Source organism: Lissotriton vulgaris, chromosome 7 (genome assembly GCF_964263255.1).
Source record: "Lissotriton vulgaris chromosome 7, aLisVul1.2, whole genome shotgun sequence".
Lineage (NCBI taxonomy): Eukaryota > Metazoa > Chordata > Amphibia > Caudata > Salamandridae > Lissotriton > Lissotriton vulgaris.
Genome location: NC_141695.1, coordinates 724,453,816 through 724,481,603, shown reverse-complemented (window position 1 = coordinate 724,481,603; position 27,788 = coordinate 724,453,816). Strand labels below are relative to the sequence as shown.

The 27,788-nt window shown below is 42.8% G+C and overlaps 1 protein-coding gene across 1 annotated transcript in view; it reads left to right on the top strand.

Annotated features, from left to right (window-relative positions):
- LOC147702336 (ATP-binding cassette sub-family A member 10-like) overlaps nt 1-27,788 on the top strand; it is a 1,673,715-nt gene that overhangs the window by 1,014,904 nt on the left and 631,023 nt on the right. Inside the window, exon 22 of the mRNA XM_086930968.1 lies at nt 9,247-9,384. Coding sequence (XP_086787094.1) covers nt 9,247-9,384 — 138 coding nt within the window. The remainder of the gene's footprint in view (nt 1-9,246; nt 9,385-27,788) is intronic.

Here is a 27,788-nt window from a genome sequence, read left to right as displayed (position 1 = left end):
ATTGCGAACAAGCAATTCCGCGTGTTCGTGGAATTTCTGCATGTTCACAGAGATTTTTTACCGTTTCGTGGAGATTTGCGTAATGCGATTACTTAAATTCGGCCCACCCTACTTTTAACCTGTAAACTTCAATCAATTAATCAATCATAGCATTTATATAGCGCGCTACTCACCCGGGCGGGTCTCAAGGCGCTGGGGGAGGGGGGTCCATTTATTGCTCGAAAAGCCAGGGCTTGAGCTGCTAACTGAAGGCGAGGTGGTCCTGGGTTTGCCGAAGGTGGGTGGGGAGGGAGTTCCATGACTTGGCTGCCAGGTAGGAGAAGGATCTTCCTCCGGTAGTGGCTCTGCGGATGCATGGAACGGTGGCGAGGGCGAGGTTGGTTGGTCGCAGCTGGCGGTTGGGCGTGTAGAAGGTCAGTCGGTTGTTGAGGTACTTGGGCCCCAGGTTGTGGAGGGCTTTGTGTGCGTGGGTGAGGAGTCTGAACGTGATCCACTTGCTGACAGGAGCCAGTGTAGGTCTTTCAGGTGGCCAGAGATGTGGCTGTGTTGGGGGATGTCCAGGACGCGTCATGCGGAGGCGTTCTGGATGCGTTGGAGCCTTTTCTGGAGTTTGGCTGTGATTCCTGCGTAAAGGGTGTTTCCGTAGTCCAGGCGGCTGATGACGAGTGCCTGGGTGACCGTCTTCCTGGTTTCGGTGGGGATCCATCGGAAGGTCTTGCGGAGCATGCGCAGCGTGTTGAAGCATGATGAGGACACAGCGTTGACTTGTTTGGTCATCGAGAGAGAGGAGTCCAGGATGAAGCCCAGGTTGCGTGTGTGATCCGTTGGCTTGGGAGTGGTGCCAAAATCCTTAAAAAAGGACGGATTCCTATCACTCACTGAACTGACATGCTTCATCATCAGGGATCTCCTCATTGTTGCAACCTAGTGCAATCAAGGGCTGCAACTCCCTTATTAAGAGGGGGGAGCTCACAGATGTTTTCAAAAGATTCTATTTTTTGTAGGATTCCCTAAGATCCAGCAGATGTGAGGATTTTGTATATATGTGAGTGATGGGTGTAGTGCAAAAATGAGCGAAGTGAAATTAAAATTGGGTAGCAAGAGAAAAAGAGTTTTATAAGTTATCTCTTGATAACAAAATTAAAAACAGTGCAAATGCAGTTTTAACATAATGACTGCATAAGTGTATAAACTAGGTCCACATGTTTCAGCCATCTTGATTACATGTAACCCAGGCCTTCCTCAGGACCTTGTTATAGTATAGTATTGCTACTGTGTGGTGCATAACTAATAGTGACAAAAACTAACAACACAGGGTTGGGACAAATACAACAACATGACCTGGCAACGAGGTCCTCCGTGGATTAACAGAATGCTGATGGCACCTGCAGCAAAAGAAAGTGACATTTAAGAAACAGGAAGAAAGGTATTGTACTATATAAATGCAAAGTGTGGTCCAACAATGGCCAGCACTGTGAGTATCTAAATAGTATACCACTACAAAAAATGTACTCAAGTGTACTTACCCGTAATTCACGAGGAAACAACCTCACCTCACCTGGCGTTGGCTCAGGAAATGAGGCCCGCTCTATGGACAAGAAGGAAAAAGGCAAGAATAAGAAACAGACATGAAGGCTGTCTTAAAGTCTGTAATGCCACTTTCCTCCACATTTTAAAATTAGAATCCAGATCTTGTGCATCACTGGAATGAACAACAGAGAAAACTTCACTATATAACAAACAGACACCAGCAGCGGGTCAATGTGTCTTTCTAAAATCACATGCCTATGTATGTATCTTACGGTCACGATATCTAAATTTACAATATAGTCAGCAAAAGCACATAAATTGCAAAACTATTATAATTGTCAATAAAGTGGACATGATTACAAAAATAAGTCTGTGTATTTCGTATGTGATTGCCCGCTAGTTCCTATTGCATATGCTGTTCATTATCCCAAAAGAACCTGAATGCTGAGGACTAACATTGTTTAAGACAGTATATACCTAAACTGCTCCATCGCTGCCAGCCTGTTATCCATCTGAAGAGCCTCAGGTGACACCAATAAGGACCCCTTGCATAAATCACCCAGGTGTTCTTTGCCTATCATGTACATTTGGAAAAACTCTGTAGGTCCAGTCCCCTCCCCTTCAACAGGTCGCTATCCCACAAGGGGTCCTCTTCGTCAGCTTCCCGGCCCAGCCCAGGAATTTCATGGCATCCCTCCACGCTCCCACCACTGTCTGCATGTGAGTCAGCAGTGCATTCTCCACCTATAAAGAATCACTAGATATCGCCATGGTCCCATTGCTTCTCTATGTACTAAAATGTCTGTCATTCCCTGCTACAGGTTTTGAGGCCCAGTAGTGTTTGAGTATATGTGGGACTGCAATTCCCCCATCAAAGACCCCCTCTCTGTAACCTTTTGAGGGCAATGTGAGAGCCACCCACATAGCACATAAGCTGTTGGTAATGTTGATGAATGTATGAGTATTGACTGTTACCGTAGTGACTCAAGGCACTATGGTATAAAGAAGAGATGTTTTATGCCATAGTTCTGCAGCTACAGCTAACAGATGCCAGTATCCCAACGTTTTGGAAAGAAAAGACTTGTTTTGATCACTAATGGGAGACTACTTAACACATTCCTGGATACTAAAATTAACCAAAAATCACCAAAAAGGATATAAAACAACTTTCCACACATCTTGACTTATTTAGGCCTGATATAATTGAATACTAACCTGCTTACCATATCAAGCTGCAATTCATTGGTAGAAATGAACATAGTTTGTTTGAAATGGAAATCATTATGTTTTGCAAGGGTAGATTTGGGATGAAGCTCTTCAAGCTCTTTAGGTTTAAATTGTTCTTGGACTTTTCCAAAAAGACTGACTGGTATAAACAACACAATAAGAAGATATACTTGATTTATTCAGGATAAATATGCAGTAGAGCATCTGCCAACTGTATCTCAGAACCATGAAGATAACTGATAATAAAGAAAAATTCTGAAGAGATAATTGTCATCCTAGCCTTCAGACTTGTTGTACACTGCTAGTTCTGTAGATATAGTTAATACGTATTATCATTCTGAATATCAGAATCTTCATTTTACCCACTAGCAAACGTCTCCACTCAAAACATGTATTTTTCTTAGCTAGTGACTTCCCTTCCTGCTCCAGGTAGTTCTGTTAACTTTCTCATAATATATGCAGATGAACAGAAAGCTGGATGCCCTTGTCCATTCTTCACTGAACAGGCCTAAAGTCCTTTCTGAAGCGTCACTCTTCACCCTAAATATCTTTATGGTGTCAAAATGGCATAGCATATAAGCTTCAGTGAGCATTCTCTTAAGCATATTAAATGCCTCTTCAAATTGAGAGTTTCTTTTATAAACCTATATTCCTTTTTAATACATGAGCTCAATCAATAGTGAAATGTGCACATTTTTAATAATTTGTTGATAAAAAGTTGCAAACCCTATTAGTTTTGGATTTCTTCAACAGTTGTAATAGAGGTCTATTGAAGGATGGGTAACACTTTCTTTGTATCCATAGGCGTACTAGATGAATTCATCTTAAAAACAACATATTAAGCAGATTGAATCCCCTTTTCTCAGGTTTATGACTAAATATATGCTGTTAAATCTTGGATAACATTGTTGCACCTGCTCCTGATGGTCAGGAAGGGTTTTTATAAAATATCAAAATGCCATTCAGGTATGACAGCACAACATGATTTAACATGATTCGAGCCATCAAAAAATCTAATCAGTGAAGGTTTGAAGAATGACAGAAGCGTTGTGAAGCCTACCTGGCTTTATTTGATGCTCTAAATGCCCAAAAATATGTTTCTGTTCATTACCTTTTCTAGTATCCATGAACTGGTAAGTCCCAAACAAATCTAGTTTGGGTAAAATGTGTGCTTTTCACACAGATATGAGAATACCTTTAATAATATGTAAAAGACACCAATCTTTAATTGTAATTTGATATATTTAGTTTCCAGTCCAAACCAAAGCGGGTCCAAAAGACAGTTAATTACGTTTGTTCAAATGTGAGGAATTTTTGTTCAGTGAAGAACAAAAAGTACCTTCAGGAATTTCAAAGTTTCCCTCAATTTCATTTGCGCCCCATAAACAAGTGGTGCCATCAGGGACTACTAGGATATTTGTAGAACCTCAGCCAAAAACTATTTCATAGTTGTATTTTTGAAATGGAGTTGTTATGGCTCTCCTGTCAGGACATGAGCCAGATCAATGCCTAACGCAGACCTATAGAATCAGCAGCATAGCAATCTGTTAAGGACTTAAACTCTCTCTTGCATCTTTCTTGATTGCTTGAAGAATGGGCAACTCCTACAAGAAGACACGTTGTGACCCTGCCCCTAAACAAAAATGCAAATGGAGTCATTGTTCTCCATAAGATGGTCTCAGTTAGGAAGAAAAATTCAAAAAGGACAGAAAAAATCTCACTGACATTGTGTATTTGGTTTTGATTGACCATGAAGAGCCTCACAAGAGTTGGAAAGCAAGACAACACAACTACTCTGAGACAGAGTAGAGGAATAGTCTGTCATAATCTTGCAAAAGAGAAAAACAGATGCATTAAAAAGGAGAGAAAATCTGGAACAAAATGTGAGATATTATAAAGTGGCATTGAAGGCATCCTTTCCAGATGAAAGCTCTCTTTTATATGAATAGAAAAGGAAATGACAAGAAAAATTATTTAATATCATCTTGGACAGGGAAGATCTGGTAGACAAACTGGGAGGAAGGACATCTTGGTTAGGAATTAATATAACCCTAACCTCTCCAACCATTACAGGGAAAATGGGTCCTTGCATGGGAGGGGTAGGAAAACAGACTGAATGCCCAAGATACCTGCATGGTGCCAGAGACAGACACAATGTTTTTGATGGATTTAAGCTTCAGGTATTTCATAACCAAATGCATGTTTGGCTGCTGCTAGATTGTCTGTTTAACACAAGTTGTAGGTGGAGGTAGTATGAGAGAGGTGGGCTCTTGCTAACATGGAGCTTGAACTGTGCACTCGAAATCTACAGTATGTTCTGTCCAGTAGGTCTTTCTTCCTCAGTGTATTCTTGGTATGTGGAGATAACAAGGATCTCTCACACTTGTGTGCCCCAATCCAGAGAGATTTTATTGTACTATCACAGGATTCTTCTGCCTTGTCCTCCACATAGTTCCGATGGTGTTAGGTGTGCATCCTGTAGCAGAAGATCACTTCTTCCACTCCAGGCCTTTCTGTGTCCCAGCTACATCACTGATGCTAGCTGTAGAGCTTGAGGGGGAAACAAGACATGAGTCAATCGATACAACCATAACATTGGTCAAGCATCTCACTTTTGAACATAACTGTTATAACACGGTTAATACCACCTAAACTAAGCTAAACTGGAAAAAACAGATACAACACTTCATGGTTATGGAAGTGGACAGCAGATGTTATGCTATGTGTGTAATGCCTTTGTCAACTGGTCAAATAAAAGTGTGCTTAAATCAAAGAGAAAAGTTATAAACAATAATAAATCTAACACTTGGCAAAGGCTTTCCTGAAATGTGTCATATTTTCATACCTCTATAAATAGGTGGTTGCATCGGAGTGTGTGTATGTGTAGAAACATACATTTTAAATACAATTTATTAAAACTTGATTTTATATTATTATTTATTAATTTATTATTTTAAAATAAATTCTTTATATTTTAATATTTATTAAAAAAAGAAACATTATTCTTACCTTTTTTGGCGTTGTTCTGCTTTACAATATTTTTTCACGCAATAATATTTTAGTTTATATGTAAAGTATGTAAAGTCAATTTCTGTAGGCAATATTTTTGACACAATAGTTCTATATCTGTATGCAGAGTTGTCACTTTCCTCAGAGGAAACTATTGGTCCTGAGGCCCTGGAAAGGCAAGTGACTAGTACTTGAATTTTGAGAAAGAAATCGTAAGTCTTCAGACTTGACTTAACAATTTGACTTCTATTTGCCCTTGTAACCAGAGCACAATAGTTTGGTTTCTCGATTATACGTTTATTATAAAAGGAGAAACATGGCTTTAATATATCCTCACAACATATATACCAGTTTTAGCATGACAATACTAGCTATGATTTAAAAATACTTGTCAGGTGGCAACCCTAAATGCACAATGTGCACACAGTTGTACCTAGATACTGGATGACATCAATTCATTGCCATGATGCTGTTTGTGCAATTCAAGTTGGCCAGGGTAGTCTAGTCAGACTGTCTCCATTGCAATCCTCAGTAACCTATGTTGATCAAAGTAGAATGATGATTAGATCACACAAGTGCTCTTCACTTCCCTTGCTCCCATGGATCTATACACCTCCTGCCTGGTCCTATCATTAGATGTATATGTCAGTCTCCCCTTGTGAATGAGAATTGGTGCAGCCACCACCCTGCCTGATGATCTCCACTTCTAAAAAGATGAAGTAGGGAGTCTTCTTGCTTCTCTTCTCAAACACTTTCAGGTTTTGTAGGCACACCAGAAGAATGGAGTGGAGGTAATTTACAGTAGCATCATCAGGAATGGGTGATTTTTCATTTGCTCTAATGTTACTTCTGGCTATGTGTAATTGGTGGATAAATCTGACCTGCAATGTAAATATACGACCTGAAAAACAGCTATCACAGATGACTGAACGGGGAGGAGAGGGACAACTGTCCTAGGCCCTCATTTTGAGTGGCCTATATAAACTTGCAATGTGTGGTGTTTAGTGGCTAAAATGCCAGGAAAGTACTAGGACAAGCCGATTATGGTGCTGAAACCTCCGGAAACTGGATGTTATTCCTCATGATAGTGAACAAATGCATAATTGGGTGCTATATATTGCAGATGTCTAGGCCATTGTGTCAAATTTCATTCTGTATGTGCAGTAAACTACTTACATCTCACCGCCACTCCATGCACTGTACATTCAGTTATATTACATTATCAAAGCATGTAGGATTATCTTTGCATGTTCTAAGTATATTTTTCCACAGTTGGAAACTGGAATGTGATATCTACATGTTAGTCAAGTCACATTCCGAGGTGCAGCATGACAAATGATTGTGACTGTAGCTACTGATAAATGGTATGTGTTCACAAGGCCCTGATTGCTTTTTGCATAAGAAATAGTTAACAGTTATGTTTCAGGATGTCTTGTATGGACAGTGACGTGGTCCACCTTTCATCATAGACTCAACACTTTCCTGTCACTGTGATACAAAAACCTGACTAGCAGTTAAAGTGAGGAGTATAGTCAAAAGGTTGGTCATGTATATGTACATGTAGACTTTAACCACTGAGCATTGGCCCAGCTTTGGGAGATGGATTGGCCATAGTCCCATTCTACGTATATACTACGTCTCAAAATTATATTATGAAGAATGCAACTAGTTAGGATAATCTGGCACACTACTTCAGGGGGTCCTAAAGCACTGTGTGGGATCAGGGCAGCTGCAGCTCTGCTTGCATATGTCAATTGTGCTTGTTTTGATACCACAAGTTATTGTCTGTGCTCTTTTGTACCTCTGTTGAGACACAGTGGTTGGATTGGTTCAGGTGTGAGGAAATGTGGGAAAGGTCATACTCAGCATCAACATTAAACAACCAAAGGTAATTATACTCCTTCATTCATGCATTGAAAGAGTTAATCAGGGGTCTATGAGGATGTGAATGTGATGTGTGATATTCACTGTAATATCATTCCCCAAGTACACATGGTGTTCTATTGTAAGTTTGCATTACTTACCTTGTGGCCACGTCGTGGACAAATATTTAACATGGTATCATCAACTGTTGAAAGATGAGGCTGCCATGTGAGCTGTTTGAAACTAGAAAGGGTTGTGTACATATAAGTGAAGAAACCCTCGTATGACACATAGCTTGCAAATTGATGTAGTGCCAGTGTGGTCTTCTGCAATATGTGTGTGCCTTGTGATATGGTGTTTGGAGTGCCATATATGCCATATATGTGCAGTTAATGACAACTAGCACACAATGGAATGCGGCTATAGCACTGCAGTGATGTGCACTGTTGTCTGCCGTGCAGTATTGTGCATTGTGATATACTGCTAAGTTTAACTGGTATGTAGGCCAACACCTGTTATGAAATGAAATGAAACGTATAATTGTAGAGCGCGATTGCTGCCCTGAGGCGTCCAAGCGCTAATTGACAGGTGTGGTTGATAAGCACCAGGATAGGTTGGCCCGTACAATGCAAGCCTTGGCCCTGCCAGTCCTCTGGAATCATTAAGTGGCCAGGTAGGGGAGGGTGACAAGTATGTGAACTTGCTCAGGTATGGCATGATAGCACACCGATATTGATACAAGCTGTTGCTCCTATTCTCCATCTATGTCCAGGATCACATCAGGAGAGAAGTGGTATCTCATCAATGCCTTTTCCTGTGACATACAAAAGACATTCATGCTCTTCCTCTACATCTTCTCCGTCTTCCACAAGTAGTTGTTCCAGTGAGGTATTTCTGTGAGCACAATGGTGGCGGCTCACAGAGGGAGTGCTGCCGGGCAGTGGGGCGGGGGAGGGGCAGGATGGGGGATAGTAAACTCCAGATTAAGGTGGTAGAGAGTTAAGTAAATAAATAAGTAAATAAAACAATTTACATTGTGAGCGCTGCATCGCCGAGTTGGCATTGCAGTGCACGCAATGTAAATTGTTTTATTTATTTACTTAACTCTGTGCCTCCGTAGTTTACTACCCTCCACCCTGCCACCCTCCACCCTGCCCCTCCACCCGCCCTGTCCCATTGCCCCACAGCACTCTCTGGGCGGGCCCCCACTGGTTTTCAAGAATAAGACATTCCTTAGCGTCAGCAGCGGCTGGTACAGGTAAGGGCGGTGAGGAAGGGTGAGGGTCAATGTTGAAAGAATAGGATTCATCTCTTTATTTTATTCTCCCTAATCTGTCATCTTTCGAAATCCCTCCTCGGCCCACTCACTCAGCCCCACCGCGCTTACCTGCACCGGACGCTTCTGCTTAGCCAAGAGTAAAATTATTCTATTTACAGAAATTGCTTTGTGTATTAATGGTAGATATTCAGACAGAACTCATATCTAAGACTGGAACAAAACAACTACTCACGGAAAATGTTTTCTAAATCAGTTTTTTTCTTGCAAATGTTTGATAGAGAGACATGTATATGCATCCAGTTACTAATATTTTGACGAAAATGCTTCTATTCCTGCAGAACTACAGGTTTGCTCTATCAACAAGTATCCAGTCCATTAATGGTTATCCAGTTTTAATGAACATCATTAGCAATGCATTTCTGAAAAACTTCAGCTCCACAGAGCGCATCCAGATTTGGAACAATGTGTTTCTAGAGGTGAGTAAAATGTGTGATTTTGTGAACCTTGTCCCATATGTATATGGATTGCATAAATAAAGCTGTTACTGTGTGGGAAAAGGTGAAGTTGCATGGCAAAGTTTTCAAAACAAATCATGAGCTGCGTAGTTGAAGGTATTGTTGCCTCTTCTAATGCATTCAAACAGAAATGAAATATTCCCCTTATATAGAGAGTGGCAGACAAGCTACTGTATCACAAAGGATACAAGTTACCTGTCTGTCCAACTCTCAGACTGCCCAATTCTAATAGTGACAGGCAGACCATAACCTGATTGAGACCCTGGTGACTTAATTGATGCAAAACTTCCTCTGATGGCCCAAAAGAGACGGGGCTGTTACAGGAAGGACATTACATCGCTAGCCCTATTTAGGGAACATAAAATATAAACTTGAATTACTTGTGTTGTGGTATTGACTAAGGGTGGGCGTAGTTCGCGAAGTAGCGCTACGCGAAGCTACGCGAAGCTACGCGAAGCTACGCGAAGTGCACTTTGCACTATGCGAACTTCACATAGCACTACGCGAGCTGCGTAGTAGCATGTTCGCACTGTGCAAGAAGTGTTTTCCATGATTGCACAGTGCGGACAAGCATCCGGCACCGTGCAATCATTGAAAACGGCATCTTGCACAGTGCGAGCTGTAGTTTTCTGCTGCTCGAGTAGATTATTACTCGAGCTGCAGCTTTCTCAACGCGAACTGGTAGTTTCTCATTGAGAGCAGTCGCGAGCATGCGCAACCACTCACAATGAGAAACCTTACCTCCCCTCGTTGAGAATCTCGCTGGGATGTCATTTTGCTTGCTCGCGGTAGCGAACATGACGTTCAGGACCGCGAACAAGCAAAAAATGAGCTCTGCACTACGCTACGCTGCACTACGCGTGTTCGCACTGTGCTACGTGCAGCTCGCGTAGTGCGAAGTTGCGCAAACTTCGCAAACTCCGCGAGCGTAGCGTAGTGCTTCGCCCAGGCCTAGTATTGACATCTATTACATACCAAAATTGTTATTAATTGTGTTTTACATATAGGTTAATGTATTTGTTAAATGAGCCGTATTTCCTAAGCAAGAGCTGTGAACAAACATTGGAATGGTGATGCTCCCGACTTCTACCACCCATTAGAAGCCCAGAGCACTCCATTGTCTTCAATGGAGCTCTGAACATTCCAGTGTTCTAATGTTGCATGAATTTTAATTATAGATGAGTTCTTTGCAAGCCATTGTGTTTTGTATGCAACCTACCCTGTACTGTTTAATGAAATCGCTTTCCTCATTGTTCTCTTCTACTGCTGTTAGAGGTACCAATAGGGCTGTAGTACATTTTAAGGCTTTTAACATAACTTATTCACCTGTTGTATGAAGATCATAAGATCATTGATGTAGTGTGCCTTACTTTTCTTGGCAGCCAAATTGTAGGGTACATTTGAATTATCATTAAGGGCCCAGAGATTCACAGTTTCCTTAATCCAAACCTTGGGCTTCAATCACAAAGTTTACTTGTGCCGATGTACTCAAGAAAAGTTGTACTCCTAACCCAAGTGTAAGAATCAACTTTTTTGGATTTTGGACAGTTACTTCTAGATGTAGACTTAAGAATCGGGTCGAAACTCCTTTGATTGGAATTACAAATGCAAAGTTACTTACTCCTATTTAATAAGTAAAATTTACACGCATAGATTTACTCATGTGTATATGTGCTACTACACCTTGTAGTAATTTGACACTTATTTGCTATTCACAATTTCCAAGTGTAGATTTACTATTAGATGCAGACTTGCATGTATGCACACCCTTATAATAGGGATCGAGTCTGCTAAAACAGGATTTTGGAGTGAAAGTTACTGGTAGTAACTTTTCACACATATGCAGAATTTTCTACCACAGGGGCGCACTACTTCCTTTGGTAAAGTATAGAGAAAAGTAATTAAATATAATACTTATTAAAATGTATTTAAAACATTTTACTATAAAATAAAATGTGGATTAACTCAAACTAATTATTAACTAAAAAATAAACTTGACAGCACAACCAGTCAAATGTAACTTTGTGGCGCATCATTTTAAATTAGTCCATTAAAATAACTTGAATGATCTAAGGTATTTTGGAATTGACACAGTTCCTAAATCGTTAAGAGGAGGCAATAAAGAAAAAAAGTTGTGACAACTAGAGGCAGTACATATTACAACTTGACACTAAAATGTCTAATGGATTGAATACTGGAGATGATTTATGCAATTTTTTATGATATCCATTTTATATATCAGTATGCTGCTATTTCCTATACTGTGATGAATTTTTTGTTACATGCTTTTTTATGGATGAATGACTTTTTCATTGGAATTTTATCTTCATTTTTATCGGATTTCTACTGGTTTTACTGTTTTTTATTCTGTGTCTGTGAGGAGTGGGGTTCCGGTAGATTGTTGTTTCTGCATGATTTTAGTATTTATTAAAAATACTCTATTTTTCCAAGGGGTTTTATATATTTAAGCATGAACATGATTTAGATCACAAAAATGTTCTCCATTTCTGAGCCATTTGTTTGCACATATTTAAAACTTATCGATTAAGTCTACCTGATTCTCTGTTTGTGGATATGATATTGCATTAGCACTTTACTGTATATAGAATATTCTAATTATTGGCGTCCTTTACATTTGCTTCACTTTTTAGCTACTTATGAATTTAATAGTAGAATTGCATACATTTTTATTGTATTCATTTTTGGTTGGCACACATTTTTTGAAAATTCACTACACTTATTTGCACTTAGTTCTTTGCTTTGACTTCAGACTGTAGATAGTATGTGGAAATCTGGATATCATGATATATCCATGTTTTGGTAATACTGTATCTCTGATATGCATTTAATCATGATTATTATCCTTTTAGGATACAACCAATATATAACAACCACAAATATGATTATATGATCATCTTGTGGGAAAATGTTTTTATTTTTTGATATGGCTTGTTATATTAGGATTTAGCCACAAATATTTTTCTTTGTATAGTCTGTTGTCCAATTCTATGAGTGTAACAGGAGGAGCTAATTATGAGTGCAGCAGTATTCAATCACGCATTGGGTTACTCCATGTCATGTGATCAAGACCGGGGCAGCCCGGTCGAAACGCGTCATGCTGTAGAAAGAATAAACAAAGCACTGAAGATAAACACTTACTGTGTGGTGGTCCATTCCTGGTTGTTTTGGAAAAGAAACGTTTGGTGTCAGGATTGTGTTTTTTGATATATATATATATATATATATATATATATATATATATAGATATACGTCCAAGCCGCAGGAAATTGCACCGCCATCGAAATTAATGATGGATCTGCCGGGACTCGAACCAAGTCGGGCCAGTTGACAGCACTACAGCGTTTATGAAAATTGACAGCTCTCACATGCCTGGAGCCCACTGGAGGGCTAAAAACAGAAAAAATAAAGCTGCAGAGAAATCGGAATCCCACCAATGGGGAAGTCATGCCGTGAAAAGAAACCACAAGTCCCAACATGCTTAGCGACTCACCTGGAAGAAGAAAATGCCCATTGAAGGACCACACCCACTGAGAGTCACTGAACCAGGAGAAGCATGCTGCCTTTGGGTTTCACAGACGGAGATGGCCGATGGTGCTGCGGACAAGCCTATGAGTAAGGAGCAGGAGGCTCCGAAACCGGTCAGGCAAGAGACAATGAACACACGGGCATGAGAACGCTGTTTCCTCCAATAAAATGTCTTGAACAGACTCGCTGAGTGGAGTTCGTTTCTAAGCAGTTGGACACCTTTGGGGAAATGTTTGTATGCGGCACGTCCAAGCAGCAGGAAATTGCACCGCCATCGAAATTAATGATGGATCTGCCGGGACTCGAACCAAGTCGGGCCAGTTGACAGCACTACAGCGTTTATGAAAATTGACAGCGCTCACATGCCTGGAGCCCACTGGAGGGCTAAAAACAGAAAAATTAAAGCTGCAGAGAAATCGGAATCCCACCAATGGGGAAGTCATGCCGTGAAAAGAAACCACAAGTCCCAACATGCTTAGCGACTCACCTGGAAGAAGAAAACGCCCATTGAAGGGCCACACCCACTGGGAGTCACTGAAATAGAAGCATGCTGCCTTTGGGTTTCACAGACGGAGATGGCCGATGGTGCTGCGGACAAGCCTATGAGTAAGGAGCAGGAGGCTCCGTAACCAGTCAGGCAAGAGACAATGAACACACAGGCATGAGAACGCTGTTTTCAATAAAATGTCTTGAACAGACTCGCTGAGTGGAGTGCGTTTCTAAGCAGTTGGACACCTTTGGTGAAATATATATATATATATATATTTATATATATATATGCATTTTTTTTTAGAAACACTCCCAGTCACCGGATGATGTCATCATTGAATGTCACTGACCATGTCATGAGTGATGTAATATGTGAGGTCATAAGCAGTGCATTGCGGGGGCGCAAGTTATGGTTAGCTCAGCTAACTGTATCTGCTCAATTTCTATGGCTTTTTACAAGTGAAATGTCAGCCTTACTTTAACGTCCCTTTGGCCTTTAGTTTTTTCTTTGAATTCCTAATTTTAAAATAAATTATATTTCTGAACTTTATCGTCCCTGTAACCTTTGGTTTTTTCTAGTGAATATATATATATATATATATATATATATATATATATATATATATATATATATATATATATATATATATATATATATATAATATATATTATATATATATATATATATATATAGATAGATATATATATATATATATATATATATATATATATATTCACTGAAAAAACCATAGGTTATAGACCATATATAGTTAGGATTTAGCATTTACAAAACCTTGAAAATTCAATGAAAAAACCATGGGTTATAGACCATATATAGTTAGGAATTAGCATTTACAAAACCTTATTTTACTCACACAAAACCATTGAAATTTCATATATAGTTAGTTCCACTAACTATATATCGCGCAGCCGCAATCCACTGGTGATCATGTCACATATTACATCATTCATGACATGGTCAGTGACATCACTGATGACATCACTGATGACATCTCAAATGACATCACTGATCACATCACTGATGACATCTCAAATGACATCACTGATCACATCACTGATGACATCATTCATGTGATAATACGATGAACCTCTTCAGACTCTAATATAACCTTAGATACACTCAGTGTAAACAGACACTCACAGATTGTCACTCATCCATGGAGTTACTCACACACCTAGTCAGTCATGCAAAGAATCAATCACACCTCCATTTCCTCAACTATACAGTTATACACACCTTACTTATTCAAACATATTCTAACACATATTTACTCTCTTATACAATCACTGATACAAGTTCACAATGATCCATACAGCCACTCACACATTCACTGGCTCTTATGCACAGTTATTTATATATGTCAACTCTCACATGTACTGTGTTTTACATATGTACTTACTTTGACATGTAGCACTGAGATATCCATTCACTCACCAATACACTCATGCACACAATCAACCGCCCATTCAGCTGTTTCCACATGCACTTTTGAACCCATACATCTAGTGAATCAACTGCTCACACATCTATGCACAGAGTCATACACCTCCCAGCCACCCACACACACACTCAGTCTCCCATACAAATACTTGGGCAACCAATCAATAACCCATATAGTTCCTCATATAGCTACTGATCAACACATGCAGCAGTTTACAGAACAACAGACATAATGATGCACAAATTAAGACAGTTTAGTCACTAACCCATGCACTCAGTGAGACACATTTAATCACTCACTCATACAGTCAGTCATGCATCTACTAAATCCTTCATCCAGACACTTATACATCCACTCATTCTTCAATATGTAAGACATATTTTAGCTTTACAGAAACATACAGTCACTCGATGTTGTCATCAGTGATGTCATTTGAGATGTCATCAGTAATGTCATCAGTGATGTCATTTGAGATGTCATCAGTGATGTCATCAGTGATGTCACTGACCATGTCATGAATGATGTAATATGTGACATGATCAGCAGTGGATTGCGGGTGCGCGATATATAGTTAGTGGAACTAACTGTATATGAAATTTCAATGGTTTTGTGTGAGTAAAATAAGGTTTTGTAAATGCTAATTCCTAACTATAGGGGTCATTACGATGGAGGATTTTCCGCATCCACCGGGCCGGTGGAAGCCACCACCGGCCCGGAGGATGCCGAAAATCCTCTGCGGACCCACCAGGACCCACCGCCACATTAGGATGGCTGGTGGGTCATGGTTTAGGTCCGCAGCTTTTCCGCCGCGGCTGGCTTACAACCGCGGCGGAAAAGCACTAAAATGGTGACGGTGTCTCTCAGACACCGTCAGCCAGATTAGGATGTGCTTGGGAACATGCTTTTCCGCGGCGGCTTTTCCGCCGTGGAAAAGCATGTGTAACTGCACTGCGGGGGCCCATTGCGGGCCCCCTAGGTGTAGTGGGGGGTGGGGGGTGCACATGGGGGGTACCTATGGTACCCCCCTGCATTTGCGTGCACAATGCAGCAGGCACCGCGCGGTGCCTGCCTCTTTGTGCACGCAAATGCTGTGCATGCTTTTTTAACATTGCTGCGGGTGCAGCTTGAAGCTCCACCCGCCGCAATGTTAAAATAGAGGATGTGACCGCCACCCAGGCGGTCACATCCTAATCTGCACAGAGGGAACGCCGCAGCCCATGCGGACGTTCCCTCATGCTCTGGGGTCGCGGACGGACTTGAGTCCGTCCGCGATCCTAATGACCCCCTATATATGGTCTATAACCCATGGTTTTTTCATTGAATTTGCAAGGTTTTGTAAATGCTAATTCCTAACTATATATGGTCTATAACCTATGGTTTTTTCAGTGAATTTCAATGGTTTTTTAATAGCAAATATCAAAAGCTTTAAAATGTCAAGTACGTGGTAGGTAAAAACATTTTCGTGTTTATGCACGCTGATGTGCTTTGAACGCTGCCCCCCCCTCTTTTCTTTTAGGAGTATTCTCTCTTTGCAGATAGTGAAGGGTAGGTAACGCAGGCCTTTGCCCCCGTTGTAATCCGTCGTGCCTGCTCCCCTCTCCATTTGATTGATTGTTATCCAAGCATTTACTGTTTTGGAATTGGTTCTCTTTGGTTCATTCTCGATTTATAAAGAAGCACAGAGTCGCAATACTCTGTTTAGTCTTTGCAGATAGTGAAAAATCGTTAAAAAAAACAAAAGGAATCAAGCAAAATCAGTAGGCCACTAATGGGATCTCTTTTTGACCTTGCTAAAATAGAACATTAGGAACAACCCCTCATAAGAAATACGAAACTAGTGAGAGGAACTGAGCTCGACACCATGATGGCTGCAAGACAGCTCGGCTCCGCCGCCCACCCCGCCCAAAATAACGACAAACCCTATGCAAATATTATAAATATATACAACACACCAGCAAAGTAACAGGGTAAAAAGTTTTATTAAATAACTATTTACATGGCAGCCTGCTGCAACATCGATCCAAATGCATGCCGCCATTCCCTGGATTTCTCCTACCCCCTCCTCAAGTCTTGTTGCCCTGATGTGGCCTAAGATCGCCCCCGACATAGGCGGCCGGCTCCCGGGGTCAGGCGGAACTTTTTGCCTTTTAGTGACTCTTCAATTCTGGACCTTGTCCCACAATCCGTTTGACCTGAAGACACGTCCTGCGGTGCCCTGGTCCGACCATCACATATACCTGCACCAGGAGACGGCGTGGGGTGCACTAGAAGGGAGAGGCGGCGCGAACGAGCCTCCCCCGGTGGAGGTTTCTCAGCTACACCCCAGCGCTTAACTCGACCAGCTGACTTGCGCCCGCTCTTGCAACACAGTGCCTCGCTCGGCCAGCTGAATTGCGCCTGCTCTTGCTATTACAACGTCTCACCCGCCATCCAACGGAATTGCACCCAATCTTGCGGTACAGCGACAGGCGGCTGCTACGGAGCTCACGAAATGGCGGGCGGCTCCACAGACTTGGGCCTGGCCTGCAAGGATGGCTCTGGGCAACCGTGGAACTCGGACGCTTGACTGCTAGGGCATGGGCCCCATTCCCAAAAGAGTCCCCTCAGCCTTGAAGATTCTACAACAGTCATCGGGACCCCCGACTCCCGCAGACTTCCGGTGGGGAGCGACTGCCATGATTGCTCGCGGAATGGCCACGACGTAGCCACGGGGTGCTCTCATGCTGACGCCAGCTTCAATCTGAAACATCCAGAAACACTGTAGACTACCAATTCGATCAGTTCCGGTGGAGCCCCAACGTGACCCGGTAGAGAAGAACTTGCCCTCCCCTCTTTGACTGAAGGTTCTTGTTGCCTGTCCCTTCTGTTGTCATTTAACAGATCTTTTTGGACTGCTGAAAGGGGTTCTGTTCTGACCGCTGGTTGGTGGAGACATTTTGACTATATTCTGGACCTGCGTTGTCGCGTAATGCGTCATATGACGCGCCGCGTTAGCACACCCGGAAGTGCTTCGGTGCGCGAGGCGCAGCTTCCCGGAAGCGATCCAGGGCGCAACGTGCAGCGCGTACGTAACGTAAGCATAACAGGTCATGTGACTTGTTAATAAAACTTTTCATTGGTTCATTTTACTTTTGTTTTTCCAATGATGGAAGGCTTGGTCATATGACCTAAAAATAACACTTTTCATTGGTTTAGAACATTTTTTTTTCCCAAATGATGAAAGCCCCACCTTTTTTTTTCTCACTCTGACTTGTAAAGCAAAGGACCCAGATGCATTTACAGTTTATCACTAACAATGTTCCAGGCTAATGTATTTTCCCGGGACATTTACAACTGTCCTGCAAGTAAAATATTCCTATTTCGAGAAAAAGGGCGTTTCTTCGTCCCATGAGGGAGCCGTTGAACAAAAGAGGCTCGACCTGCTGTCTTAGTCGCTGATAGGCATGAATATCGGATTCTTATCGATCACTTTATGTTGCAGGAGTGGAAAACACAACAGCCCTTGACCATTTATCTTTACTGCTTTCCTGCGTATTATACCTTTTAACCGTCATGTAATCGGGCTGCTTTATTTCACTTGCCTTTTACTGATTCGAAAACAGTGGCTATTATTCAAATCTTACCAATCTAGGTACTACTACCATGTTTTGTTTTAAAAACCTTTATTGTGAAAATGTCAGTATACAAATACGGGTCTATAACCACGTGGGCCGGCCACGGAGCAAACTGTAATCGTATATGATGAGGGGACATTTACACTGTAGAAGAACGTAACGGGCGGGCCATTAGGTTGCAAGAACTAAGGTGTCTAACAGTTGCGGAATCGGTTGACGTACATTTTATAATTAAAGTACGACAGGGCCAGTTACAATAAAATTATCTAGATATACATTTGCGGGCAAGTACCATGGGTGACGTTAATTCGAACTTTCAATAGTACAGTAATCAATAACACATCAGAACTTAATATCAATAGGGATGTCCAAATGTTCAATCAGTACTCGTCCCCGCCCGCCATGTGCTTCAAAACTGCATACGTATCTCGTGATATCAAGGTTGGGCAACCAGTACACAACAAGGAGTTACGAGTCCCATTTATACCGGCGCCATTTTGGGCGAGGCCGGGCAGGTCCAGGATATAGTCAAAATGTCTCCACCAACCAGCGGTCGGACCAGAACCCCTTTCAGCAGTCAAAAAAGGTTCCGGTAAATGACAACAGAAGAGATAGGCAACAAGAACCATCAGTCAAAAGAGGGGACGCTTTCGGGAATAGGGCCCATGCCCTAGCAGGCAAGCGTCCGAGTTCCAAGGTGTCCCAGGGCCATTTTAGTGGACCAGGCCCAAATCCAAAGAGCCGGCCGCCATTTTGAGAGTCCTGTTGCAGCCGCCTATCCCTGCACCGCAAGAGTGGGCGCAATTCAGCTGGATGGTGGGCGAGACGCTGTAGCCGCAAGAGCGGGCGCAACTCAGCTGGATGGCGGGTGAGGCACTGTGCCTCAAGAGCGGGTGCAATTCAGCTGGATGGTGGGTGAGGCACTGTGCCGCAAGAGCGGGCGGAACTCAGCTGGATGGAGGGTGAGCCACTGTGCCGCAAGAGTGGGCGGAACTCAGCTGGATGGCGGGTGAGGCACTGTGCCGCAAGAGCGAGCGAAACTCGGCTGGATGGCGGGTGAGGCACTGTAGCCGCAAGTGCGGGCGCAACTCAGCTGGATAGCGAGTGAAACGCCAAGGGGCGCCCCACTGCAGCTGAGGAGCCTCCACCTGGGGAGGCGGGAGACGCCCGTTCGCGCCGCCTCCCCCCCCGGGGCACCCCACGCCGTCTTTCGGCGCAGCATTGTAGGATGGCCACACCAGTGCGGCAACTTGCTGGACACCACCTCGGTGCCACCCGGATCTCGGCGCGTTGTGCTGCCTTCGGCCTATTGTAGCCGCAAGTGCGGGCGCAACTCAGCTGGATAGCGAGTGAAACGCCAAGGGGCGCCCCACTGCAGCTGGGGTGCCTCCACCTGGGGAGGCGGGAGGGGCCCGTTCGCGCCGCCTGCCCACCCCCCCCCCCGGGCACCCTATGCTGTCTTTCGGCGCAGCATTGTAGGATGGCCACACCAGTGCGGCAACTTGCTGGACACCACCTCGGTGCCATCCGAATCTTGGCGCGTTGTGCTGCCTTCAGCCTATTCGCACATCGGTCCGCTACTGACGCCGCCTCACAGGCCAACGGATGTTGTAGGCTTTTTATAGCCCAAAGCCGCATAACAGGTCATGTGACTTGTTTATAAAACTTTTCATTGGTTCATTTTACTTTTGGTTTCCTAATGATGGAAGGCTTGATCATATGACCTAAAAATAACACTTTTCATTGGATTGGAACATTTTTTTTCCCAAATGATGAAAGCCCCACCTTTTTTTTTCTCACTCGGCAGTCCAAAAAGGTTCCGTTAGATGACAACAGAGGGGACAGGCAACAAGAACCATCAGTCAAAAGAGGGGAGGGCAAGTTCTTCCCTACCGGGTCACGTTGGGGCTCCACCGGAAGTCATCGAATTAGTAGTCTACAGTGTTTCTGGATGTTTCAGACTGAAACTGGCGTCAGCATGAGAGCACCACCATCTCGTGGCTCCGTCGTGGCCATTCCGCAAGCAATCATGGCAGCCGTTACCCACCGGAAGCCTGCGGGAGTCGGGGGCCCCGATGACTTTTGTAGAATCTTCAAGGCTGAGGGGACGCTTTCGGGAATGGGACCCATGCCCTAGCAGGCAAATGTCCGAGTTCAAATGTGTCCCAGGGCCATTTTAGTGGACCAGGCCCAAATCCGAAGAGCCGGCCACCATTTTGAGAGTCCTGTGGTAGCCGCCTATCGCTGCACCGCAAGAGTGGGCTCAATTCAACTGAATGGTGGGCGAGACGCTGTAGCCGCAAGAGCGGGCGCAATTCAGCTGGATGGCGACTGAAACGCCAAGGGGCGCCCCACTGCAGCTGAGGATCCTCCACCTGGGGAGGCGGGGGAGGCCCGTTCGCGCCGCCTCCCCCCCCCCCCCGGGGCGCCCCACGCTGTTTTTCGGCGCAGCATTGTAGGATGGCCAGACCAGTGCGGCAACTTGCTGGACACCACCTGGGTGCCGTCCAGATCTCGGCGCATTGTGCTGCCTTCGGCCTATTCGCACAATGGTACGCTACTGACGCTACCTCACAGGCCGACGGATTTTGTAGGCTAAGCAAAGCCGACTAAAAGACAGACCAGAGCAGCCCATTGTTGCTACTCCGAGGAAGGAGGGGAAAGGACAGTATCAAGCGGACGGTGAATGCTTTGAGATGGATGTTGCAGCAGGCTGCCATGTAAATAGTTGTTTAAAATGTTTTTTTAACGTGTTTACTTTGTTGGAGCGTTGTATATATTTATAAGTTATAAAAGTGTTATAATCCTACTACTTTGTTGGAGTGCTATATATTTTTAATGTGACACATAATTGTGAAGACTTTGATGTACAAAAAGGCATCCCTGGAATCTTCCGCTTCAGGCTCGGTCCCACACACCCTTACAGTGAGAATCCCCTCCCCAATCACAATACAGGATCGTTATCAGATAGTAGGAACGCGTGTGGTGTGACGGATCTCATGGGGTGGGGGCCTTGATCTACTGTAACTCCTTTGAAGAGGGGTGATTCTTTACAGTCGGGGTCATAAACTACATCCGCAGGGCTAGGTGATAGCCTGGGACCGGCCTGGACAATCGGACACAGAGGAAGAGGAGTGTCAGAGGGTGCGGTAGTGAATAGGGTGAAAGGGAGGTGTCGGGCGGGCACAGGGTGTGATTCTCAGGGAAGAGCAGCGCAGATGGGGGGAGTTATTGGCCCATGCATGGGAGAGAGAGCGGGGGTGACCAGAGCGTGGGGGAGATGCTTGCGAGGGTGGGGAGCCATGCTGAGGATCGGCGGCGTGCAGAGAGTGGGTCTGGTCAAGGCATTTAAAATGGCTGCAGTGCACGACAAAAGTGTGGCATTGGAAAAAAGGCAAGATGGCGCAGACAATGTTTATCAATATGGATTAATTTATAACAAGTATTTTTAACAATATATTTACTCGCAGTGACAAAATGGCGGTCAACACTTCCTGATTTCCTTTGAATCGAACGTTAACAGACGTCACGCAGCAAAAAAAAAAATCCACTCACGCGCAGCCGCTGGAAGACATGTATCAACATATATGAGCATCCTCAGCCACCCTCAGAAAACATAGGGGGTCAGGATACGTCTCCCGTACCCCCTTATACCCATTTCCCACATTGTTTTTCCTCCATCTTGTAATTTAATTAAAACGAAACACAAAATGGCGAATTCCCGTTTCGCTACCGGTTCCCGACCCGGTTCGCGAACCGAGAAGCGCTTCTACCGCGAAAAATCTATTTTTTTTTATTTGCCCCACAGGACCCTTTAATAACTCCAACATCATTCCTAGGGGGTCAAGAGGGGTCTACCTTGCCCCCTTTCATTAAATTCCCCCTTCGTTTTTCTCATCCTCTTGTCTCTCGATCCTACCGAGAGACAAGATGGCGGCCGTTCCGGACTGTTTAGAATGTTGACAGACACCGGAGAGCCAATCAGCTTCGCTTCGCAAAGTTCCGTTACGCGAAAAGTACGCGAACCGGAGCGCTACCCGGGACGCTGTCACAGATATATCTGTTTTTAAAATGTTAATTTCTCAAAATCCACTGGAGCACATATATTGAGACCTAGCAAAGGCACATCGGGCTAACAGTCCCTACAATTTTGCCAAGTTTCGTGCAAATCCATTCAGCCGTTCGAGCTAAAAGTGAGGCCAACCGCCCTATGGAAAAATGAATGGGAAAAACACGTTTTGGGACCCCCCTTTTTTCTCGGCCCCCCCCCTTGATGAAACCCCCCCAAATTTCCAGGGGCTGCTCAGAAACAAAATGTGCCATATTCCTGAAAATTTCAGCCGATTCCGTCCACAAACGCCAAAGTTATTAGACATAGAATTTTCAAAAGTCCCATAGAGAAAAAATCCTAACTATATATACCTACTGGCGACCGCCAGTAGGTAATATATATATATATATATATATATATATATATATATATATATATATATATATATATATATATATATATATATATATATATATATGTATATGTATATATGTTGTCCAAATAGCCTGCCTTCAGTGAAAAATGCAACCAGCTCGCTTTATTTTCTCCTCTTTATTTAGTGATGCTTGCCGACGCGTTTCAGGATAACAATCCCTTCTTCTTGGGCACAAGCAGCTAAGTGAAAGGCACACCTGGTTTTGTTTGCTTTATTGACACGTTGATGTTCACGCCCACAGTGGGTGTTGCTGTTGAATTCTGGGATATCGTGTCTTTAGGTGTGCTATCATCAAATCCTTAGTAGGTTCATTCATGTTGCTTGTCAATAAAATTTCAGTAATTTACCTTTGTAGGTAGAGGAATTAAAACAGCCAGTTTAGTTTGCATGGCGATGTGCTTTCTCAATTCAGAGGGTTCTGAGCTGCAAGTTCGCATGCCGGTTTGTTTGTCTCCCCCAGCTTGCGACGGTGCTCCTCCCCACGGCTGGCAGCCGTGAAAAATGTTTGTTGTCCAAATAGCCTGCACTCGGGAGGTCACACCACAGCGCCTTCAGTGAAAAATGCAACCAGCGCGCTTTATTTTCTCCTCTTTATATATATATATATATATGAAAAAACAGCTCTTCCTCGGCTCTCACAGCGTTTCAAGCCACAGCAGCGCACGCTTGCAGACGAGGGAGACGGACCACAAAAGTCAGCAAAGATGACATTTTATTTGCAACCTCTTCAGGGACCAGCAGCTACGCGTTTCAGGCGAGTTGCCCTTGATCACGCTGAAATATATATATTTCGACAAGACTCGCTCCAGTTGCAACTTCCAGCCGGATTCGCATTCAAGACTAGACAGACCCAGTTTGGTGCTTGAATTTTATTTCTTAAACGCCACCAAGATCCTCACAGTTGAAACAATGTTAAGAGCACAGAATCACAGTTCACATGAAAAAACACTTTCTGGAAAAATTACTCTTAGAGATGTTATTTAATACACATCCTCAATGGCAGATCAGTTGCCAGTACATTTAACAAACAAAGTAATAAACTTATTCTTATTGCCCAAAGGAGGAGGGGCATGGGAAAGAAGGACAGGTGAGGGAAGGGAGTGTGATCAGGGTAGTGCAGAAGTTTAGATAAGTTTCAAAATAATTTACAAGTGGTCTCATGTACATTTAGAATTAAGTACCACACTGACATATATACATTGCCATTCAAGTATTTCATACAATTGAATATTCCTATCCCATTACAATCTAACACAGCCAAAAATGATCTGTTGTTGATGGGTAGGAATGGAAGTGGGCGTGTCGACGTTTTGACCACAGAGACGTAGGCTGATTCATGCCCTACTGCGGGGTCTTCATCAGGACAAGTGGGGGTAGGATGCCAAGGTGGTGAAGGAGGGCACCTATGAGTCAAAGCATACTATTCAGTATGGGGAATATTACATACTATCACTTAAAAAGGCTGTAACAGTCGCAACATATTACCTAAAAAGCCACACCGGGTCGCGTGGCACCGTCTAGGACACGTAGTGGGCCAGGAGGCTCCAGATGTGAGAGAGAGCGTGAACCTAAAAGAATTAGGCTTGAATCAGAGTTGTGGGCAGTCATAAAGTAAGTCCCACATCAATTTACTTTTTGTCAAAACGTGCTTTAATTGGAAAGCATTGAAGATTACCCAGCCGGGTTAAAAACAGGGAAGTCATCATACAATAGAGGATGAACCAACCAGGACACATTAGGATAAACCCAAATCGTCATGCCATATTAATGATCTACACTACTGTAAGATCTCTGTCATTTATACTCATAAACCAGAAAGAGGGTGGGGTATCAGCTTGATTTTTGTAAAATACACTTTTAAAATATCACATTTGTAACGTCCGGGTAAAAAATGTATATGTAAAATACCTTTATGGCCCACAATGATTGTAAAATACTTTTTCAACCCACACTAACCATTTAGTTAAAAGATATGGGTGTATAATAATATTTGTAAAATATATTGTTTCACACAATATTTGCATAAATGCTTTTTCGTATAGGCCATCCTATTACAAGAACCTATAACTGCGGCCATTTACCCTCGGACTCACTGAATGATTCCCCCAATACATTTTTTTGTCTTTAAATTTTCTGTGTTGGGCTTCTACTTAAGGAAAGCCCATTACTTCACCCTATTGGTGTATTATATGTGTAAAGTGCTTTTAAGTGCATAAATGAAAAAAGTGTAAACATAAGTAATTCACCAAAATGTGCTTATATATATTCATAATACCTATAACCTTGTCCGGTATTAATTAGTTCATTTCACAGTAACTTGTAATACAGTACCTATGGACAAATTAGCAAATTCTGTCTTTTTAAATTAGGACATGATTCCCACAATTAGTTAAAAAACAACACAAGAAAGTAACGTCAAGAGTAATAGGTAGCTACCCCTCCTTCCAATCCACCTTTTCAATCTTTGATAGAAAATCCCCCGTGTCTCTTACATACAAATCTAACTTCTGGACGTGCTCCTGAAGAAAAAAGTCTATATATTTAGACAAATTTTCAATGGGTCCGTCACAGGCCGCGATGATAGGACGTCAGGGCGTTTTTTCTCTGTTTTTATGGATTTTCGGTATGAAATATATGACCGGTGTTTTAGGGAAATCTTTCTTTAAGAATTTGAACTCTTCCAAATTCAATAATCCCTTACTCTTCCAGGCCAGTAATATACCACACAGTTCATCTTGCATTTGTTTGTAGCGAAGAGGGGTGCTATGATGGTAGCACTGGATATCATTGAGTTGCATTTCTGTTTCGGCTAAATAGTCTGCTAGGGTCCACAACACTATATTTCCCCCTTTTGTCCGAATTTCTTATTACTATGTTGTTTTGTTTTTTCAAGTTTTCCATTAGTGCCCCATAGCTCCTTACTTGATTTGTCACTTTCCTCTTTGTCTCGTGTATTTTAGTATTCAATTTCTTTATTTGAGATGTTACAATGTCATTAAACACGTCTATACTATCCTTTGCCATAATGGGCACGAACTTCAACTTCCTCTTGAAAGGAGTATCAGGTTTCTTATTTCCGATATTAGTCATCTCCTGAGTGCTTATGTATAAAAATCTCCTTTGGGTTCCCCGCATTTCCTGAGAGGGGATACCATCTATTGAACTTGTAGGCAAATTAACAATGGATTGTAGATCAGATAGTAGTTCATGTTCACCTGCGGCTAAGTTGGGTAAAACCGTTACCTCGGCAGGCTCAGTGCTTGTTGTATTCTTTGATTTCATTTGTTCATGATATTTGCGCAATTTTAGTTTTCTTATGTACTGATACACATCCGCTCTGGTCCTGGTATATTGGAAGTTCGACTCAGGGCAATATGACAAGCCTAAGGATAAAAGTTGGGTCTCTGCTGCTGTTAAATTTATTTGCGCTAAGTTTATGATTGTGTTCGCATTTAAATGCGGGGTTGTATGATCACTTACTTTGATTTCTTGTTTTTCCATGACCCCCTGCCCCAACCTCCTCATTTTGGCGCGTTGTTTGTTGGCAGTCCTCCTTGCCCTCCTCCTCTTTGTGCGCCGTTTTTTGCCAATTGCATAGTGCTTGAGCGAAGTGTGTCCCGCCGACTTAGCCTCACATATTCTAACTCCTCCGCCATTGTTAATTTCACCATATTCTCAGTTCCGTCATCACCTTCCGCTCCTGAGCCATTTTCCGTTGTGACACTGGCTCCTGATAATGAGGAAGTCTCGGTTTCCGATTCCTCGGCTGGCGTTGACGGTTTGCTAGCGCCTCCTTGATTTTTCTTTGCCGCTGACTTACGTATTGTGTCAAACTTTCTCGAGAAAGTGAAAATCTTTCCATTTTCATAATCCTCTTTGTCCCGCCTGAACTTGTAGGCTTTACGTGTTTTTATTTTGTCTTCTTCCTTTTCCAGTTTTCGTTCCATTTCATAATTTAGATTAGTTTTTTGATCTTGTGGGTCCTTCATGGCCTGAATCTCATTCTTCAAACTTTCAATTTTGGGCAATAGCTCCTCTCTATCACTCTTCGCATATTTCACCAGCAATTCAACTAGGTTACGCGAGGAGTCCAAATTACATTGTGCCCATTCCGCCATTAGCTTGGGATTTGGTGTGTCGTAGCTGGGGGCAATCATTATCCTCAGCCCCCTCGGTATACGACCGACATCAAGATATCTTCTTAGAGATTTTGACTCCCACCATTTCGCTGTTTCCCGGCGTATGAGTTTCTCTAGTGCCTTATATTTGTCCCTTAAGCCTGTTCCTTCATTACTGTTACTTGCACCAGCCGTTTTGTTAGTGATTGCCGGCTGCGCTGTCTCATCCGAGAAAACGTCTGCTGCCGCACTTTCTCTGTTCCTTTATGTTGCAGCGGAAATGGCAGCGGTTTGATTTTAAATTACATGTCCCACGCACTCGCTATATCATGTGTAATTATTTACATAGATTTTAGATAATTACGAGGCCGGACACAGCACACCTCCTCACCTGCCGGTTGTCTTGGATCTGTTCTGTGCTTGACACGGGAGCCTTCCACGCACACAATGGCTTCCTCGTTCCAGCTCTTCCAAACTGCACTAGGCTGTCACTGGGCGTGTTGCTCTCTGTCTCCTGTTTTCAAAATAATATACACTCAAGTACAAAATATTGTTGCTTCATTTCCAAGATATATATATATATATATATATATATCTACATATATATATATATATCTATATATATATATATATATATATATATATATA